Source organism: Mustela nivalis, assembly GCF_964662115.1.
Source record: "Mustela nivalis genome assembly, chromosome: X".
Lineage (NCBI taxonomy): Eukaryota > Metazoa > Chordata > Mammalia > Carnivora > Mustelidae > Mustela > Mustela nivalis.
Window position 1 is genome coordinate 125,948,704 of NC_139040.1, and position 15,278 is coordinate 125,963,981.

At 49.3% G+C, this 15,278-nt stretch overlaps 1 protein-coding gene across 7 annotated transcripts in view; it reads left to right on the plus strand.

The window, feature by feature from the left end:
• The window catches only part of ARHGAP6 (Rho GTPase activating protein 6), a 475,091-nt gene extending 470,873 nt beyond the window's left edge, over window positions 1-4,218 (plus strand). For 5 of the 7 annotated variants that reach the window (XM_082717091.1, XM_082717093.1, XM_082717096.1 and 2 more), the window contains exons 12-13: window positions 268-348; window positions 2,199-4,218. In XM_082717091.1, the coding sequence (XP_082573217.1) occupies window positions 268-348; window positions 2,199-2,911 (794 nt within the window). In that variant the 3' untranslated portion in view covers window positions 2,912-4,218. The remainder of the gene's footprint in view (window positions 1-267; window positions 349-2,198) is intronic. The other 2 variants (XM_082717092.1, XM_082717097.1) reach the window with 1 other exon arrangement.
• The last annotated feature ends 11,060 nt before the right edge of the window (window positions 4,219-15,278 follow it).

Sequence of the window (15,278 nt, forward strand, 5' to 3'; positions counted from 1 at the left end):
TCCCTTTGGTATATAACACCTTTACAGGTTCCAAGGATTGTGGCGCACACATCTTTGGGGGGCCTGATTCTGGGTACCACAACCATCATAGAGAGAACCTTTCTGTAAATCGCAAATGGGCAAAGCCCCCGAAGGGCAAGCATCTTCTGTCTTGTATCCACCACAGCCTTGAATGTGGCGCTATGTTACCAGAATATTTGTTTCTTGGTTTTTTCCCTTCACTTTTCATTGTGAGTGACGTGCCTTTCTCTATACACTTTCTCCTAGATATGTCAAAGGAGCCTTTCAATATCTGGGGAACTTGGCATTCAACATTAAAAAGTGGTTCCAAAGACCCAGGAATGACAGGTGACATATTATCTTTTAAAGACCGTTTATTGCATTTACTTTTAAAATTAATTTTCTTTGATTTTTGCCTTACTCTCGTATTACATACTTGTCAAGCATTATTTGGAAAATGCTGAAAATAGGGGGAAGACAGATCAAGCTGTACTTAGCCTTTCCGCCAAAATACATCAGTCTTTCACTATATTTCATTTTACTTCCTTTGCAAGAGTTTTTAAACACAGCTACCATCATTCTGTCCATGCCACTTGATATTATCTGTTTAACTTCCATTTCCTGCTGACTTGTCATTTTTATTGTTAAGGGCCACATAGTATTCCGGAGGACATAGTCATATTTTACAACCCATTTTTTTTGGTCATTGTTGTAGTAAGTTATGCTGTCAGGAACCTCTTTCATGTACTTTTTGTTTTGTATTTTCAGTGATTAATAGATTCACAAAATTTTGGAAAGCAAGTTATACATCCAGAATAGGACAGTGGAAATTACGCAGCTTTCCAAGCAGTCCTGTCAGTGTTGTACATCACTGGGTTTGCATTTTTGCCAATTTGAAAACCAGACTGGGGGCGCCTGGGTGGCTCAGTTGGTTAAGCATCTGCCTTCGGCTCAGGTCATGGTCCCAGGGTCCTGGGATCGAGTCCTGCATCGGGCTCTCCCTGCTTATCAGGGATCCTGCTTCTCGCTCTCCCTCTGCCCCTCCCCCTGCTCATGCTCTCTCTCTCTCAAATAAATAAATAAAATCTTATTTAAAAAGAGAAAAATTGTATTTATCATTTTCATTTGCATTTCTTTCTCGCCATTATTTTCCAGTTTTTCTCTTAATCAGCTGAACCTCCCCAAGCTGGTGTTTTGTATTTTTTAATTTTTAATTTTTATTTTTTAAAAGATTTTGTTTATTTCTATTTGGGGTGGGGAGAGAGATCAAGCAGGGGGAGGGGCGGAGGGGAGAGAGGGAGAGAGAGAGAATCCCAAGCGGACTCCAGGCCAAGCTCAGAACCTGGTGCCGGGCTCCATCTCACAGCCCTGGGATCATGACCCAAGCCGAAATCAGGGGTCAGCAGCTTAACTGACTGAGCCACCCAGGCACCTCCTCCCATATTCCATTTTTAAAGCTCGGTGCCTCTTTAATCTAGTGGCCTCTAAGCCAGCTGAGTTTAGTACCGATCCATTATCTAACCACATTGCGTTGTACCCTATGAAGTGATTTACTGCCTTTTCCCCCACGGAGAAACACTTCCAAGATGTTCCGCTCCATTTCCTTCTGCTATTTCAACTCTGATCGGTCCCTGTGCAAATGCTCATACCTCCTGCCCCAAATGATCTTTCTTTCCCTGCCTGCTTTTGAGTAAGCGAGAGGACGAGGCCGGTCTTGCCCACAGTGGTGGTCATGACGTCCACACAGCAGCTGCTGTCTTCATTACCTTCTGGCCCGGGATGGGGCATTTAGCTTCAGGTCATTCATTCCAACACCTTTTACTAACACGGTGGGAACATCAGAGCATCGTCCTTGGTTTCTCCTCAGGACTGCGACTCTCGCCGAACGAGAAGAGAACACTTGCTTTCCCTTCCAGGTTCAGAAGCCCTGTGGAAGGGGCCTTTTCCGAAACAAATCAGTGACAAGGACCGTGGGATCTCGTGTGACATCTGCAGCTGGAGCTGATCCCTGAATTGTGCCAATAACCAAAGTGTCACTTACTTCTTTTCCCAGGACGCGTCTTACTTTAGCCAGTAGCAGGAGTGCCCTGTGCTTGCGTGATTTTTGAAGCCGGCCGTGGGAAGGAAAGTAGCAGGACACATCCCAACAGGGATTCTACAAACTAATTGCATTTCTTGCCCTTCTCTCCGGCTTCCAGGTTCCTATGGAGACATTTTTGAAAGCAGCTCCCTACGACCGGGGCCCTGCTCCCTTTCACAAGGGAACCTGTCCCCGAATTGGCCCCGGTGGCAGGGGAGCCCCACAGAACTGGAAAGTGGCCCACAGGTCATTCGGAGGACTCAGACCACGGCCACCGTCGTGGAGTGCAGAGCCTGCCCTCCCGTGTCCCGTGTCTGCAGCACGCCCCACATCCAGGGCGGCGGCAGAAGGTCTGAGCAGACCACAGCGAAGTCAGAGCAGTATTTGACTCTGAACAGCGCCGAAGACCTCGCGGAGAGCGAGCTCGATGTGCCCTGGCGGCAGGGCAGGCGAGCCAAGCCTTTGCACCAGAGAACTCAGGAGAGTGAGAAGCATGACAAGAGGCCTCCTCCTCCTTACCCTGGTCCAGGGAAGCAAGCTGGGGCGTCATCCCACCAGCCAGCAGAGCCGCTGCTGTGGAGGCCTCAGAGGCCAGAAGAAAGTTCCCGAACAGCTTTGGAAGAGGGAGGCCAAACAACCGAGCGAGAGCGAGAGGGAGAGCAGCAGGCCGCTGAGCAAACACTGAGCAGCGCCTACTCCACCTCCACCAGTGATCGGAACAGTGAGACTTTGGGGGATGCCACGTGGCTCGAGTGGCAGAGGGAGCGGTGGCAGATCTGGGAGCTCTTATCACCCGACAACCCCGACGCCCTCCCGGAGACGCTCGTGTGAGCCCGCCCAAGCTCACGCCCCCATGGCCCAAACAGCCTCCTTTCACTCCGCAGGGAAAAGTTGGTGTTGGACGGTTGGACGCGGACTGATTTTTCTTCTTTAACACTTAGAAAAAAATAACACGAGAGAAACCCGGTTCACTTAAAGGTATAGAGCACTAGTACCCTTGTCATTTATAATAAACTTCTGTTGCATAGCCAGCCTTAGGAGAAAACGAAAACAAAAATAGATGGTGATACCCAACCTAAAAACTACTCCCATTGGCTTTGTAGAAGATAAAATCCCTTGCTTTGGTATAGCTTAATTGTATTTATGTAACTTAGTTTTAACTGTTGTATATTCTGTAACAGATTATGTATGATAATCATATATGTTATAGTCACAGAAACAGAACAATTTTAAAAAATCACTTCACTTATACTGAGTAAGGAGATTCTATAGAATGTTCTAGAATATGCACAAGCAGGTTTCTGTGCTTTTGCCATAGCTTTTTAGCTGGGGACAGCCCTTCCTTCAACACCGAGGAGAAACACTAACAAAACAGATTATGCCAAGCCATATTTTTATATAGTAGTGAGATACAAAAGAAAACGTAGTCACTGAATGCTTTTTCGTATTGAATGTGTTTTAAGGAAGATATTAAATTTGATACATTATGGAATATATTTTTAGAATCTGTTTAGAAATGATTCAGTTACTCAAACAAGAGAAAGGCCGTGCCTAACAAAGACAGAATAACTAAGAAGTTGTCCTTCCCATTTCAGATCAAATTCAATTTTATATAGACCCTATATAATATATATTTATAATGTATACTTTTTATGTATTTTTCAAAAGTACAAACTGGAATCCAACTATAAAGCGTTTAAACACCCAAACAGAGTATTCAAATCACAGGACAAAGTTTTGCCTTTTGCCCCCTAATCAGTATTAACCCAATTATACCCAAAGCGTTGTAAAGTGAGTCGTGTTTGGACAAAATCCTCAGCTTTGTAGTGACATCGTGCCAAAGGCTGAGGACATGTTTTCTTCGGTAATTTTGTGTGTATCGTAAATACTCCTACCGTACTTCAGTAGTTTCAAGTGTTTCAACCGCAAAACCACTTTTGACCAGCAGGTGGCGATTCGCTTCAGTATTTTAGGAGTTTTTTTTTTTTTTTTTTTTTCACTTCGTAAGGGAATGTGTCTTATAGAAAAAGAATTTTTTATGAAACATGCTACTCTTAGTTTTCATGTCAGCAGTGACATTTTCCGTGGTGTTTCGTAAAGTTCTATCTTGTGCCATGATGAATAAAAAGTTAAACAAAGGCTTTGCTCTCTGGCATTCAGTCTGATGAATGAACTCGCCACTCCCGGTCCAGACATCCGCTTCGCTCGCCACGAGTCCGCTGCCATCAATAGCAGTGATGCTATGCGTGCACAGCTCCAGGGCTAGTGAAGGCTGCCCGATGGTTTGGGGACACTGACACACTTGGGACGTCGTACTAATTACATGTTGCAAGTGAAGACTGAGGGTCGCTCAGTTGAAACCCGGTTGTTGGTGAGGAAGGGTTTGGTGCGGTGCAGTCCCTGTCCACGTTACATCTGTCCTAAAAGCTTTGGATGCTTCTAGACATGGTGTCTGCCGTTTCGTACTGGCCAAAGGATCTGGCTGTCTTCAGGCTCCTCCGCTGGGACTCGGGAAGGATTTGCCCACAGGTCTCTGGGTCTTCCTGGCTGCCCACACGCAGCCAGAAGTTGTACCCAAGACTCCGAGCAAATGCTACCTGACTGTGACTCACCAGTTGCTCTTCTGGGTCACCCACCCCCATTCGTGCTCACCGTGTGTCCTCTGGGCTTTGAGTCCGATTGGGAGCTGCCATTCTAGACTGAACCGCCCCATGTCTGGGACCCTCTGTCCACCCGGCTTCTGCTCTAACAGTTCTATTTCATCAAACTCTGAGATTAATGTCTGTGACACAGAGGTGCATCCATCTGTTGACAGGTCTAGAATAGCCGGCCCAAAAAACAGGGCTTGAATGTGTTTTAAATAAACTGTGTGTGTGTGTTTGTGTTTGTGTGTGTGTGTCTGTGTGTCTGTGATGAACGATATTCACAGCATCACTTTCCCTTTCTCTTTGTGTGGCCGTATCTTTTAGCTGAATGAGTGAAAGCTAGGTATTTAGATACCCTTATCACATTGAAAATAAGCTGTTTTAAAACACACACACATGGGGCACCAGGGTGGCTCTGTTGTTAAGCGTCTGCCTTCAGTTCAGGTCATGATCCCGGGGTCGTGGGATCGAGTCCCACACCCGGCTCCCTGCTCAGTGGGAAGCCTGCTTCTCCCTCTCCCACTCCCTCTGCTTGTGCTCCCTCTCTCGCTGTGTCTCTCTCAGTCAAAGAAAATCTTAAAATAAAAAAAAATAAAGTAAGCACACACGCAAGACTCACGGACCTAAGCAGAAATGGAAAAAATGTATAACACCTGGTCAATGATACAATAGCTGACAAGAAGAAAATGGAATCCAAGCTTTTTCAAGTTGGACAAAACCATTCGAGAGATTGTTCAAGGCCATGGTTCCTGTGAGCAGAGAGCAACTCGGGGCGAGAAGAGAACTCGCGCTGTGCCAGTGGAGTTGGTGCAAACAGAGGAAGTTTCTAAATGTAAAGCCCAGCTTGCTGCTTTCCTTGGGTGCATTTTACCACCCCTGGGCTCGGCAGAGGGGCAGAGAAAGGGCACGGGGAGTCCTCGTCAGGAGCCGCGGGGACAAAGTGCAGGCCCTTGGCATGTTGGCTGATAAGCTGGCCGTGGCGGGTGGACTCCACAGAGCAGGGGGGAAGGAAGGGCAGCGACAGGAAAGGGGCCCACGGAGGTGAAGACGGGACCACAGCTCGACCAGACCGAATTTTAAAACGGGACCAAATCAGCAGCAAATGTTCAAGAAAAGCAAACAAAAAATCCAAAAACACCCCAAATGCATAGCAAAGGAAAATTCTAGTGAGGGTTGAGAATCTTCGGCACAGCCGAAGCAACAGACAGCGTGGTGCAGAGGGGGGGCTGCTGAGACGGTTGGCTGGGGTGGGCACCCCTGGCCCACTGAGGCCCCCAGTGCATCCGGCCGCAACCGAGGGCCCCCTGCCCCCCACCCCGGGAGATGGCTGAAGGTCAGAAGATTCCCCAAATACAGTTCAGGCGACATCTGTTCAGCCTAGGGTGACCCGGCCCCCCCAGTTCGCCTGCAGCGCCGCAGGTTTAGTAATCAGAACTCCATGTCCGGGGGCACAGGCCATGCTCTGAGCCGGCAGGCAGGAGGAAGGTGGGTCGGGGGCATGGAGCCCTCTGTCTTGGCACCTCTCAGGTAGAGTCACCAGAGCAGATAGAGGACACCCAGTCCAACAGTCAGATAAATGAATGGCCATGTTTTAGTATGAGTATGTCCCGTGCCATATCTGAGATGTAATTCTATCTTTTTATTATGTTATGTTAGTCACCATACAGTAGTACATCATTAGTTTTTGATGTCGCGTTCCATGATTCGTTGTTGGCGTATAACACCCAGTGCTCCATGCAGTCCGTGCCCTCCTTAATGCCCATCACCAGGCTCACCCAGCCCCCCCAGCCCCTCCCCTCTGAAACCTTCAGTTTGATCTCCAGAGTCCACAGTCTCTCATGGCTCTTCTCCCCCTCTGACTTCTCCCCCTCCATTTTCCCCTTCCTTCTCCTAATGTCCTCCATGCTATTCCTTATGCTCCACAAATAAGTGAAACCCTATAATTGACCTTCTCTGCTTGACTTATTTCACTCGGCATAATCTCCTCCAGTCCTATCCATGTTGATACAAAAGTTGGGTATTCGTCCTTTCTGATGGCTGAGTAATATTCCATTCACATCTTCTTTATCCATTCATCTGTTGAAGGGCATCTCAGTTCTTTCCACAATTTGGCTATTGTGGCCATTGCCGCTATGGACATTGGAGTACAGATGGCCCTTCTTTTCACGACATCTGTACCTTTGGGGTAAATACCCAGTAGTGTGATTGCTGGGTCATAGGGAAGCTCTATTTTCAACCTTTGGAGGAACCTCCACACTGTTTTCCAAAGTGGCTGCACCAACTTGCATTCCCACCAACAGTGTAAGAGAGTTCACCTTTCTCCACATCCTCTCCAACACTTGTTGTTTCCTGCCTTGTTAATTTTGGCCATTCTGACTGGTGTGAGGTGGTATCTCAATATGGTTTTGATTTGAATCTCCCTGATGGCTAATGATGATGAATATTTTTTCATGGGTCTGTTGGTCATTTGTATGTCTTCTTTGGAGAAGTGTCTGTTCATGTCTTCTGCCCATTTTTTGACTTGTTTATTTGGTTTTGGGGTATAATTCTATTTAAAAAAACAAAAGATTTCTTGCCCCAGATACGGCACAGGACATGCTTACCATCAAAAGTATTTAAAAGTCACTCACTGGTTAGCGAGTGTCTGTTGGCTAAGTCTGATATCCCCGATCTCCAGCCTTGGTAGCCCACTCGGTCCCCAGTGGCATGATGTCTTCACTGAGTGTCGCACAGAGCCCCATCAGTCCTGAAGGACCAGCTGCACGCCTCGACTTCCATGTGGAGCCACATTCTCTGCTGCCTCCAGCCACCTGCCCCCCCCACCGCCCCGCCTAGGCATCGTACCCCAGCGTCCCCGGGGTCCCAGCTTGCCTCCTCCCTCGCATGCGTCTCCCGTGTGTCTGCCCTCATCCCCTTAGCCTCCGGTTCTTCGGTTCCCTTCTGTCTCCTTCCTCCCGCTCCTGCACACCAGAGCCCCTTACACACACCTCGTCCCAGGCACGTCCCTGCGGCCAAGCCACCGATGCCCTCCTCCCCCTCTGGCCCACAGGACGAAACCCACACTCCTCGTGGTAACCTCAGAACACTCCACAGTCCAGCCTCCACTGACCTTCCTCCTGTCGTCTCTCCCCAACACCGTCCCCCCTACTCTGGCCCATCTGGGAAACACCGCTTTCCCACACGTGGGAGGCACTTTGGCACTTCTGTCCCAAGGGCCTTGAGTGCTCCTCCCTGCTTTTCCTAGTCATGCAAAAGCTATCTTCCTTGTCTAGTTAGCTTGATTCTTCCCCTCCCATAAACGTGCAGGTTCATAACTTATTCAGACACTTGGCTCACGTGGCCGTGGTAAGGAGCGTTGCTGGGCGTTATCAGGAAGGCTGTGAGTCTTATCTTGAGGTCATTCCCACTCTGTCCTTGATGGCAGGGACTGTGTGCTCGGGACTGGGCAGAGACCCAGCTTATGGCTGGCATTTGATAAATGCTGGCCGAACGGATGCATATGACCGCAATCCGGCGGTTTCCCATATAATGGAGAAAAAAATACGCATGACCGTTGACCTCCCGCCAGAGCTTTGCGTATAAAACCCACTGCTCCATGCGATGCAGAGCTCGAGGTATGTTTGCCCAATAAAAAGGCTTTTGAGGAAATGGGGACACAGTCTGGGGAGAAGCTGAAGGCAAGCGCCGAGACGCTGTCTCCTAACCAGCCAGGCCGCACAAACACGCGTTGCCCAGCTCTGTCATGTCTGGGACAGAGAGGGCAGGTGGCTTGGATGTGGCCCCTTTCCATTCTTTTTTTTTTTTTTTTTAAGATTTTTTTTATTTATTTATTTGACAGAGAGAGATCACAAGCAGGCAGAGAGGCAGGCAGAGAGAGAGGAGGAAGCAGGCTCCCCGCTGAGCAGAGAGCCCGATGCGGGACTCGATCCCAGCACCCTGAGATCATGACCTGAGCCGAAGGCAGCGGCCCAACCCACTGAGCCACCCAGGCGTCCCAACCCCTTTCCATTCTTTTTTTTTTTTTTTTTTTAAAGATTTTATTTATCCATTTGACAGACAGAGATCACAAGTAGGCAGAGAGGCAGGCAGAGAGAGAGGAGGAAGCAGGCTCCCTGCTGAGCAGAGAGCCTGATGTGGGACTCGACCCCAGGACCCTGAGATCATGACCTGAGCCGAAGGCAGCGGCTTAACCCACTGAGCCACCCAGGTGCCCCACCCCTTTCCATTCTTAAGAGGAAAAATTTACTAGTAAACATGGCAAGTAAATGCATATTTGCACGCTTCCTGGTCGGTGCTCACTTCAGATTGAAGGAACAAGGACCTTTACAAGTGTGAGCTTCAGGGTCATAGGCGGGGGTGGGGGGTGGGGTGGGGGTTGAGTCCTGGCTTTATCATTCATGAGCTGTATAAGGCCAGGCCCCCAGGCCCGGTCACCTCACCGACTCTCCATCTGCTCCGGTAGTCAGGGCATAACAACACCTCGCCGTCAGGATTGTTCTGAGGGTTAAGGCAGAAACAAGCTAGAGCAGTGCTGAATGAGGAGTCAACAACCAGCAGCGAAGTGGGGTTCCACGTGCCGTCACTTTTGAAGAAACAAGTTGGGACCGTCCGCTGCCGAAGGTCTGTACTGTTAACTCACACTAACAGCATCTGCTCAAACCCAGGTGTTTTACTCTGACACCCCTTTAACCCCCACAAGCAAAAGACAGGCGCCCCAACCTTCCTCTCTTGCCAGAGGGCAGAGAGGACTCAGAGTCACAATCAAATGGGTTGCCCCGGGTCACACAGCTACAGGGTGGCAGAAGCAGCTGTCCAGGAGGGCCAGCCTGCCGTCTGGGTAATTCAGAGTGACGCGCGCAAAGCTCTGTGGTTCCCAGGGCCCTGGTCTCTTTCAAGAAGGAGCGGGGCTCACCCGGAACCCCGGGGGAGGAGCTCCTGCCTCTGGAATGACAACCGAGTCAAAAGGAGGACTGACCTTCCATTCTTCCCTGGGGGTGCTGGGAGGAGGCTGTTAATTGTTTCCCTACAGCTAAGCTGCCCGCATTTGCTCAGAGGCTGTAGAGGAGGGGAAAAAACTCCAAAGCCTTTCCTCCTACCCTTTTAAGTGTCTTAACCAGAGCCTGTGAATTAAACCAGCAAAAGACAGCTTGACAGGAGAAAAGGGTTTGTTTCATACGCATAATAGGAGCCGACAAAAGAGTTGCTGGTTCCTTAAACGGTTCAAGTTAAAGGTTTGGATATCTAACTTAGGAGAGGAAAGGGAGCTGGGAGAAACAGCTTCTTTTTTTTTTTTTATATTTGGTTGATATGCATTTTATTTATTGTTTTAAATTTAAGATTAATTAACATAAAATGTATTATTAGTTTCAGGGTATAGGTCTATGATTGGTCAGTCTTATATAATAGCCAGTGGTCATTACAGCACACACCCTCCCCAATGACCACCCTCCCCAATGTCCACCCTCCCCAATGTCCACCCCCCCCATCACCCCACCCTCCCGCTCCCTCCCCTCCGGCAACGCTCACTTGGTTTCCTATGATTAAGGGTCTCTTACGGTTTCTCTCCCTCTCTAGCTGCGTCTTGGGAGAAACAGCTTCCATGAGAACAACAAATGGGTTTTTAGGAGACCAGAGGGGAGAAAAGGAAGTTTGTGATAGTGTTTGTACAGGTGGGAGCGATTTCCCTATCTCCTTCAGGACCATAAAACTCCCCCAGAGAAGGGATTTGTGGTGGCTTCATTTCCCGAGAAGTTGCTGCTCTTAGATACGGGAAACTCTGAGAAGGTCTTTATCAACAACAGTTGAACCTCAAATGTGTTCAGCTTAAAGTCGTCTTGATGCCAGCTCTGGGGTTCTGAGTGGGTCTCCGCAAGGGTAAAATGAATTAGAGAAGGAATTAGAAACACGCTTCTTCCTTCAGGAGGGGAACGGGGGCAAATCATCATTCAGGAGCCTTGTCAATGACTTTGCTTGGTCCAAGATCAAGGGTCCGGGTCCAGAATCTGTTTGGGAAAGTCAGTCTCGAGAGGAACACGAGGGCAGATGAGCCACCTGGCTCTTGTCCTTCCTCCTGCGGTGCCGGACTCTCTGCATCTGGTCGTCTTGCCCCCCCACCCCCACCCCAAGAGATTTCCATCAGCTGCTTAGCCGGCTGGGGAAGGCTGGGTGCCACTGTGGCCATAAGCACATCCAAGCTTGGCAGAAAGGTGAATACTTTCGAGAGACCAAGCCAGTGCTGGCTCTCAAGGTCACTGCCGAGCCAAGTGTGCAAAGGCAGTGGAGCACTTCACCGGTGACAGAGCTGAGAAGCCAGAGAGACAAGCTGGACCAGCCCTGGGTGAGGTGTTTCATGGACACCCCGCAAACGGCCATGTTTTGTGTGGAATTGTGTCTGCCGAAAAGATGTTGAAGTCACAGTACTTGTGGATGTGATCTTATTTGGAAAAAGGTTCTTTGCAAATGATCGACTTCAGATGAGGTCATTAGGGTGGGTGCTAATCCCATGTGGCTCGTGTCCTAATAAAAAGGGGAAATTGGGACGTAGACACAGACACACATTCATGTGAGGACTGGAGTTCTGCTACCCCAAGCCAAGGAACTACCAGAAGCTAGGAGCGAGACCTGGCACAGAGTTCCCCTGGCACCTTCAGCGGCCCGGCTCTATGGACACTCTGATCTGACTCAGAGCTACCAGAACTGCAAGAGATTCACTTTCTATTGTTTAAACCACTCCGCTGGGGGTGCTTCATTGTGCCCTAGCCAACTGACACTGTGACCAGGTTCAAGGATGCGCAAGGAAGTGCTGCTCACATCACAGCACCCCCCCCCCCACCGCAGCGGTCTCCTGGGAGCTCTGTTAGGAAAGCAAGTCCTCCCTGACTTGCCCAGTAGGGACCCTGGGGGTGCCCCCCACCATCTGTGTTTTAACAAGCCTTCCAGGGCATTCTGCTCTACACAAAAAATTGAGAAGCATCGAGCTGAGGAAACCACAAAAGGGAGAGAAGTGGCGGGGGGCAGGACAGGCGGCAAGATCCAAGATGCGGCTCTAATGCAACACTTTGCTCGACCAATATTGGATCATATATATATATTTTAGAGTTTGCTGAAACAGGAAGTCATAAAATGGTTACCTGCTACATTTTAATCGAAAAACACGTAAACATATATCATTTGTTCATCGGCCACCATCGCGGCCGCCTCTCCGTGTGTGGGGAGGGGGTGGAGGGTGGACCTCATCCGTCTACCGGTCCGCTTCCGCTCTCTCCAGGGCAACTCGAAAAAAAAGCCGTGAGCCATGAGCGGAGCATGTTCTGGAGTTTTACAAATGTTTTCCCGACTCTTTTGGGGTTCAGGGAAATATTTTTTGTGATTCTCCTTCAAACCCTTCTTAGCCACTTATCGGCATGTATAAACTTGGTTTCTGCATTTACATGGCCTTGTCTTGACTTTTGCTTCATTAAAATGAAGTTAGTGGCTCTTGGAAAGGTGACATTCAATTCCCAGCACGGGGCTCGGCCAGCACAAGTTCTTCTTTCTTAAAAATAGCTTCAGGGAGCTGTAATTACATACCATGGGGGTCGCCCATTTTCAGTTGCCAGTAGAGTCACCGAGGGGTCCAAGCAGCAATTTCAGAACATTTCGTCACCCCTGAGAGGAAGCCCTGCACCCACTGGCAGTCGCTCCACATTACCCCCTCACCCCGGCAGCAGCCGCCGGTAACCTACGTTCTGCCTCTATAGCTTTGCCTGTTCTGGGCATCTCTATAAATGGAATCATACGGCGTGTGGCACTCGGTCTTTGGCTTCCTTCGCTTAGCGTGATGTTTTCAAGATTCCTCCGGGTCGTAGCGGGCCTTGGTGCGTCTTTCCTTTCTATGGGTGGGTAGGACTCTAGACTAGTCTAGTGCTAGGTGGGTAGGACTCTAGTCTAGTACGGCTAAACTACCACTTATCTATTGGTTCGTCGGTTGATGAACGTTTGGGTCATTTCTAAGCCAGCACATTTGACAGAAGGAAAACGGTGGCTGGCTAGGAATTAGCCCAAGTGTAGGCCAAGCAAGTCTACTGATGTTCTTTCTGTGAAAACTAGTTTGAAGCGGGCTTTCGAACCACATTATTTTCCCTTTGCTTGTGCATCCTCAGCCCCAAACATGGCACGACCCAGCCTGTCTGAATGTGAGAGAAGCAGGCTGCATGAACCCTAGAAATCTGGTGTGGAAGGAACGTGGAAGATAATCTGAGGAAGGTGAATTTTCCAGATCTAAAGTGACTGTCCGCATAACCCACCTGGCAAACACCAAGAACGAGCGCACAACGAAGATTTTCTTCTGCCTTCCGATGTCACGCTAGCCACCCGCTCCAGATTTGAAACCCTGGCATCAGAAAGGGGCCCAAATGAAGGGAAAATACCGTAATGAAATGATGATTAAGTGTGGGATTTAAAAATCCATAGTGAGATAAACCTCCGGTGGGTACCACAGTTTATTCTAAATGATTCATCGGAGGTGCCTCGTTAGCGCAGTAGGTAGCGCGTCAGTCTCATAAATAATTCATCGGATAAGGCTAAGCACCAGACTCTCTCCTGGGAATGGACAAGGGAAGGGGGTGGCAGGACACAGACCTGATGCTGAACTGGCCAGGTGAACTTCCAGTTACACCACTTTCCCATTATGATGCTTCATCCTATACTGTCCCTGGCTGCGGGAGCCGTCCTCCTGCCCCGCATCACAGCTAGCGGCCATCAACAAGCATTGTGAAGCTCGGGCAGCAGCTAGGAGCCATCTGAGGATGCTGGAAAGAATCCACCCTCTCGGGACCAAGATCAAACCAGGCATGAGAGAGCTGGAATCGACCAGGCACACACCCAACCTTGCACTTGTGGTGAGGAGTCCGAGCAAGGGTTCTGAACTTGCACCCCCCCCCCCGGACTACTGCAGGCTGTCTTTAAGTTGGAATTCCAGAACTTACCACCATTTCATTTAGAGTATCCCTCTAAAGACTGGGTACCTCGTACCTCTCTGGTCGGGGCTGCCCCTTTCACAGATCACATCCCCAGGACGCGGCAGGGGGCACCGCTCCCTAGACGACAGGGAACTGCTAGGAATGGTTCAGTTTCATACATGAGCCCAGTTTCAACCCCACCTCATCCACCAATACCTGGCCTCGTGACAGGAGTTTGTTCTGATTATGAATGGGGCTAACGCCACAGAGAGAAGACTTAGCCTAAAACCCTGGATGTCTGAAATGAATTCCAAGTTCTAAATGAGACTTCCTGTCAGAAGAGGGAAGTACTGACCCCCGGACTGAGCATGATCTGGCCCCCGAGCTCCGAAACCTAGTAGGCTGTCTTCTCCAGAAGTGCTGGAAGGTGGAACGACCCGTGACCTTGTCCTTGGCTTTGCTTGACAGTTTCCCGCGGGCATGGCTCTTCTCAGGAACCAACTAGTCTGGCTCTTTAGAACTGTGGTGCCCGCGTGTGGCTCAATTTCCAGCTTCCAGTTACACCACTTTCCCATTAAGATACCTCATCCTATACTTATCCAGCAGTACTGAGACCCCCCCGCAAATATGGCAACAGTACTTCCTTTTCTCAGCCGTTTGAACCGTGGTGAGGGGAGAATGGCCGCCAGAAGGGAGACTACAGCCTGACTTCTGCAAAGATCATCTCTGTAGAAATGACTGCGACACGCAAAGTAACTCTTAAAGTCCAAACCTGTCAACTATCAGCTTTATTTTATTTTGAAATATACAAATATTTTGACATGTAGAAGAGCTTCAAGTTGTTGGATTTTGAAACCAGCACACAAAACTGACACAACAAAGAAATCGGTACCAACCGAATCACTCCAGACTGCCAGTTCCTTCTGCTAACCTAACGCTAGACTCCAAGGAAATCGAAATGTTATCAACACTTAAGAAAAACCCCAACAGTCGCCGGGAACATGCTGCTGTAAGGAGAAAAACCGGTTTATGAATCACTGGTAGAGAGGATTTCGACGGCAAACTTAGAGCGCTTTTAAAAAAGAAAATCTGCCCCGAGAGAGCGAGTTGATGCTAACACCGTGTATCTGGGAAAAATACTCTTTTTCTGAACCCTAACATTCAACAAAACGGAATCCCATTTTCGAGAGGGACCGTCCTGCTGCTGTGATGCGCGCCCAGCCTTCAAGGCTCTGGTGAGGCCCGCGGGGGTGGGGGGAGGCGGGCTTCGGGCAGGAGGAGAAACGGGCTCAGGCGTGGGGGAAACGGGTCAGGGGCCGCGGGCAACGAGACTCGCTTGCTGGGAGCTGCGGTTCGTAGCGGGATAGTGGGAATTAAAGTCTTTAAAAAGTGAAAACATAGATCTCAATGCACGTGCATCCTCAAACCAGGGGGGCGTTGAACTATTCTAGAACAAAGTCCAGCCTGAGAAATTCTCACCGCTGAGAACTCGGAGCCAAGATGCCCCTCCGTTTGCGGAGTCCGTTGCCGGCGGGTAGCTCTGCGTTTTCTTAAGGGTGCGCTACTCCTGTAGGGACAGCAAGACGCTGGTGACTTTTCCCAAAGCAGAACCAC